This window comes from Chenopodium quinoa, unplaced genomic scaffold, assembly GCF_001683475.1.
Source record: "Chenopodium quinoa cultivar QQ74 unplaced genomic scaffold, ASM168347v1, whole genome shotgun sequence".
Taxonomy (NCBI): domain Eukaryota; kingdom Viridiplantae; phylum Streptophyta; class Magnoliopsida; order Caryophyllales; family Amaranthaceae; genus Chenopodium; species Chenopodium quinoa.
This window is the reverse complement of record NW_018743828.1, coordinates 1,572,530-1,578,529: the sequence shown is the minus strand read 5'-3', so window position 1 is coordinate 1,578,529 and position 6,000 is coordinate 1,572,530. Positions and strand designations below refer to the sequence as shown.

Here is a 6,000-nt window from a genome sequence, read left to right as displayed (position 1 = left end):
TGTTGTTTTTTGCTAAATTAATAAAATTGTTTTTATTTGTTTAAATAAACTTAAACATAATTATTAATTAGATAAATAGTTTATATAACCTAAATTAAAATAAAGTTGTTCAAAAAATGAAAACAAAATAGATTAACATTAACATTTAACATAAACATAAATTAATCACATATATTAAGTTGTACTAAAAAAAATATATATCGTTTAATTCGTTTTTTTTTTCATTTATTAAAAAAAAATAAAAAAAAAAATAAGCTGGCACGGTTTGGCCCGCGGCCCGGCACGACACGGCTCGCAAGGCACGTGGGCCGTGCCGTGCCGTGGGTTGGGGTGTGCCAAATTTAGGCACGGCACGGCACGGCCCGCCGCGGAGCCGACACGGCACGACCCCCACCCCGGCACGGCCCGCGGCGGCACGGGCACGGCCCTTGCCCATGTTTAGTACGGAGTATATTTACAAGATTACCTACATACATGAGTAATTTTGTTTAAGGTGGGATGTTGGTTTTAGACTCTAAACTTGCTAAAAAATAATCAAGATTTAATAATGGAACAAAAGATAAATCAGAAATCCTAATTAGAGTAATAGGATAGACAAACAAAAAGATTATGCGCCCATCACATCACGTCTCCCCCAATTAAAATCCAGATCTTCTTCCCATCTTCCTTGAACCCAAAGTGAAATTTACAAATATTTATTTAAAACAAAATTTTTACTTTGATAAAATAGTTTACTGTATAAATAAATAACAATCAAATAAAGAAGAAGAAAGAGAAGTCTGCCATCATCACTATCTTTGTCTCTGCACTTTCGTCGGTGATTCACTTTGCAATTCTGGGCTGCTGCTGCTGCTGCTGCTGTTGTTAGCCCAGAATAGATTGATTGTTTTAGATCTGCTTTGGTGGGTCTTTCAATGGAGTCCGAGAAGAAAGCGCCTGCTGTTTCAGATATGGGCGCCTGGGCTATGAACATCATCAGCTCCGTCGGTCTTATTATGGCCAACAAGCAACTCATGTCTTCTTCTGGCTATGCCTTCAGCTTCGGTTTTTCTCTTTCTCTTTTTCTCTCTCTCTATATATATATCCAGAATTAATAGTCGCGTTGATAGTGTAATTTGAACGAGTAATGTGACAATTGTATATCGAGTTATTGTTATTGGATCTGCTTCATCTGACCTGAATTGTTTCTTTTATTGAACCCTTCAAGTTTTTATATAATGTAGTATTATTTGTTTTGAAATCTGTGTATTGAATGGATTGATCCATATTTGGGGGTTGAGTTATAACTGTGAAATTGCTTGGATTTTGTGATGTTTCACAGCTACAACCTTGACTGGTTTTCACTTCACTGTGACTGCCCTGGTGGGTCTGGTATCGAATGCGACCGGGTATTCTGTGTCCAAGCATGTTCCTGCTTGGGAGCTCCTTTGGTTTTCCGTCGTTGCCAATATGTCTATTACTGGGATGAACCTTAGTCTTATGCTTAATTCTGTCGGTTTTTATCAGGTTTGTGTTTTTCCACTATTACTAGCTTGCCTGTTAATTGCTTTGCATTTATCTTCTCAATGTATGTGTGTATTGATCAATGTATATTACTATTTTTGTCAAGTGTTTGATACTAAGGTGATCTTTGATCTCTATTACATAAGGAGCAGTGATTAATATCATCGAAACTTTGTTACATTTAAGGTAAGAAGTTGAGAAGATGATGTAGTCAAGGATTTCAAGAAACTTATCGTTATAAAAAGATATTGATCTAGTAATACTTTCCTGTTCTGAAGATATTTGCTGTACAAGAGCAATGGTACTCCCGCCTTGGGTATTTGTTTCACGCTTGGGTATGCTCCCAAGTGTTAGCCATGATTATTCCATGAAGATCTTCTATAAATCCACATTGCAAAGAAATAGAAGACTCCAAGTAACCTAGTTTCTACACCTTAAAGTAGGCAGGGTGGTTGTACTATAAATTGAAAATTAAAAGTTGAGGTGACGAGCATTCCAGAATGCGGAGGTGGGGGGGGGGGATGGGGAGATAGAACCGATAGCTTTTTCTTGTATGTAGTAGTTGTTTTTCTGGTTGGTTTTGTTGTTGCCTATACCGTACTTGTATGCTTCTATGAGGTATTCACAATTCTTGCAGCTGGTGGAATTTTGGAAGAGAAAGCATTGCTTATCAAATTGATCCTTAACAATAAAGGTTCCTAGGCACTCAACTAGATCTCCAAAATCTTCTGGAATAAACACATGTATACTAAGAGTAGTTATATATAGACCATGTATACTTAGGTGTATGATAATCACCTGTTTAAACTTCTAATTTACATGAGTTGGAGAGAATGAGAGATATCCTCACAAGCCATAATGCTGTGTGATTTTCACTGTTTTGTTCAAAAGTTCTCTAATTTACTTTTTCCAGTGTGATTTATAGTGCTTCTAATTTCCCAAGGTGCTTGCTCATTGAGTGCCTGTGTTGTTACAGATTTCAAAGTTGAGTATGATTCCTGTGGTTTGCGTTTTGGAATGGATCCTTCACAGCAAGCACTACTCAAAGGAAGTCAAGTTGTCTGTTGTCTTTGTGGTTATTGGTGTGGGTATTTGCACTGTAACTGATGTCAAGGTCAATGCCAAAGGTTTTATATGTGCTACCGTGGCAGTGTTGTCAACGTCATTGCAACAAATTGTGAGTATACATTTTCTATACTTTGTTTTATTCTGTCCACTAGTAGGCGTTTAAATGTGGCCATATCTTCCTATGTATCTCTTATTATGCAATTATTTGTATTGGATTATTACTGTTACCCACATTTCCCATAAGCAGTAGGAGAGTCAGCCCTAAATTCATTGTCCATCCCTCTCTCACCGGTTGTAAATACATATGCTATATAAGTTGCTAAAAATTTGTCGTCTAATGTTTATATATATATATAGCTGTATCCTTCTAATCGCATGTGTAAATACTTTTTTTTAGTTGGATTCTTCTCCATGATAAATTGCTAACATGCTCTTTAGGGTAGGAAAATCTTGGTCTCACAGCTCTCACCGGGGGGTGGAGGGTGTGGGATGGGTTGTTAAATTGCTAAAAATGACATAAAAACTCTTACCTTTGACGTTTACTTGGATGGAGAGAGACCAAAGTTGACTTACGATGAAAGATGTTAGGAATGATATGAAAAGGTTGGGTTACAAGAGCATATAGCACTTGCTAGGAGGGCATGGAGAGGATTTTGGTTGAGAATGCTGGAGATATAAATTTTAGTTTATGTAGTCTACTCCATTATTGAGATTAAGGCTCTTATAATATTGTTGTGCAATTGGCATTTACTAAATATCCTACAATATATAAGAAAAGGTTGCATAAATTTAATATTGCAAACATCTCACATGCCATGAATCTTACATTTAATTTCATCCTTTAGTTCTATATTACATGTCTATACTACACAAGTTCACTTTTGACTGATAAAATCTAAGAAATATCATTCATTAATATCTTTTCAATATTTATTATAGTTACTTCACAAAAATGGGCCTTTTACAATATTGTGCTGTTTATAGTAGTTAGTAAGAAAGGTTCGGTTATTTGTTGTAAGGCGACTACACCGACTAGTATTGATTAGTGTATACAAATGCACAAATGTTCCGTCATTTCTGTAATTATCTCAAAAGAAATTGTATACACAGCTGTGGTGTAGCAATTGAGTACGAGGGTTCGATTCCTTCAATTTTTTTATGGGCTCATTAAAACACATATTCTACTACAATAATTTGTCTTTACATGCAATGATCTGCACTTAATGTCTATCTATCTGGAGTCTGGACCTCTAAGAAAGTAAGAAAGACAGTCAGTGTTGAATGGTTGTATAAGATTTTTCCAGTAGGTATGTCTTTCATTGTGCACATTTTTAGGACTCCGAGATACATTGTTAACCAAATTTTTCGTTCAAAATATGCCGGGAAAGATAAAATCTGACATGCAGGATGATGAATACCAAATAATTAATTTTATCTTCAAGATCTTTGAGTAGGAACTAGGAAGTTGCATTAGTATTCTTTGTCTACTTTAGTGGAATCAGATTGGATGACATGATAGCATTGAGTAACTGTTTCGTGACAATTGGTGACCTCAATCACTCAATGCCAATGTAGCAATAGATGGCTCGGGTGTTTGGTTTTAAATTAGTTTTTGATTTAATCTTTTTAATATTTACACAACCTTTCAGATCTAGGAAGCAAAGTTGGAAGCTGCAAGTTTGCGATTTTGACTATGCTTATAACTTTTTGCATTGGCATATATTTCTGTTTGTGTTGCAGTCAATAGGTTCTTTACAGAAGAAATATTCTATTGGATCTTTTGAGTTGCTGAGCAAAACTGCACCTTTCCAAGCTATTTCTCTTATAGTGCTTGGTCCATTTATTGATTACTATCTGAATGGAACATTCCTAATGACATACAAGATGTCTACTGGTGCCCTTGTAAGTACATACTGATCCCTGTTTTGAGGAGCACATTTTGAGCACTTAAGATTATTTGGTACTGTATTACAATTTGATGCTTAAATTTCCTTTTCTTGCCAAATGTACTGCAGCTGTTCATTCTTCTTTCATGCTCTTTGGCGGTGTTCTGCAATGTTAGTCAGTACCTTTGTATTGGACGCTTCTCAGCCGTTTCATTCCAGGTTCTTGGTCACATGAAAACGGTGTGCGTCTTGACATTGGGCTGGCTGCTTTTTGATTCAGAGATGACTTTGAAGAACATCATGGGCATGGCAATAGCTGTTATGGGTATGGTTGTTTACAGTTGGGCTGTGGAACTTGAAAAGCAGGCTGCTGCAAAGGCAGCCCACCATGCCAAAAACAGTTTGACAGAAGAAGAAATTAGATTGTTGAAGGGTGACTTGAATGTTGCCCCTGTGAAGGATATTGAGCGCGGAGAAACAAAATCGTAAGTATGATACTCTAGAAAGCAAGAATTGACAACTGTTTTTGGTTCAATTAGATTAAGGCATTCTTGTAGGCTTTATCAGCAGCAAAAGTACCACGTCTCGCCTACATACGTCAATGGCATGAGTTTCTACCAGATTTAGCCTGTAATTTTTTTGTTTCTTACCATATTTATTAATTAATTGTTTCTAAGATGTGGCATAATTTAAGTGTAACTTGTTTATAGACAACAGTTAATACCATTGTCATGACTCATGAGAGTGCCAAGCCTAGGCTATTCTTGTTCTCTCCTCTCTATCTGTTATCTGCTACTTAGTTTTCATGTTTTGGTACTCTAGTTTGTCTCCCATTATCTAATTTTGCCTATCGTTGGAAGGATGAATAATGTGGGGCACATACACTATGATACTAAATACTCCGTATTGTTTTTCTTCAATTAAACTATTTTAAGGATGGAGATATGATCAAAAGTTACCACTTAAATGAGGATGTACAAATGGGACCAATTTGATATGTTAATAAATTTACTTTTTCATCGATGATTATTTAAGATAAGTTTTTAGTTTTTCATGTTTTTTGTTATCTGCTATGATAAAACCTAGCACTGTCAAAACGGTTTGACAGTTCAGTTTCGGTTCGGTATTTAATCGGGTCGGTTTGGAATCGGTTTAATTGTCTCACGGGTCGGTTTTGGTTCGGTTTAAATAGTTATCGGTTCGATTCGGTTTCGGTTTATTCTTAAGCGGTTTAAATTCGGTTCGGGTTGTAAACATTCCGGGTAGTAAACGGTTCGGTGGAGACGGGTTGCGGTTTGTTAACGGTGCGGTGTAAACGGTTTCGGGTTAGAAACAGTTCGGTTCTTTTTTGGTTCAGTTTATAACTGGTTCGGTTCTTTTTGGGTTCAGTTTTAGCTGGTTCGGTTCTTTTTCGGTTCAGTTTATAACTGGTTCGGTTCTTCGATTGTTTAACCACTTTAACGTTATTCATATCGGTTCCATTTCAAGATTACTAAATTATAGTTGAATCTGAATTAAAACATAGCCTAATAGTATATTCATG

At 36.2% G+C, this 6,000-nt stretch overlaps 1 protein-coding gene across 1 annotated transcript; it reads left to right on the top strand.

The window, feature by feature from the left end:
- Positions 1–590: 590 nt before the first annotated feature.
- Positions 591–5,278, top strand: LOC110685570 (UDP-rhamnose/UDP-galactose transporter 1-like). The gene is made up of 5 exons (XM_021862124.1): positions 591–1,044; positions 1,322–1,506; positions 2,480–2,680; positions 4,312–4,473; positions 4,587–5,278. The coding sequence occupies exons 1-5, from the start codon at positions 915–917 to the stop codon at positions 4,944–4,946; spliced, it is 1,038 nt and encodes a 345-aa protein (XP_021717816.1). The 5' UTR covers positions 591–914; the 3' UTR covers positions 4,947–5,278.
- Positions 5,279–6,000: the final 722 nt, after the last annotated feature.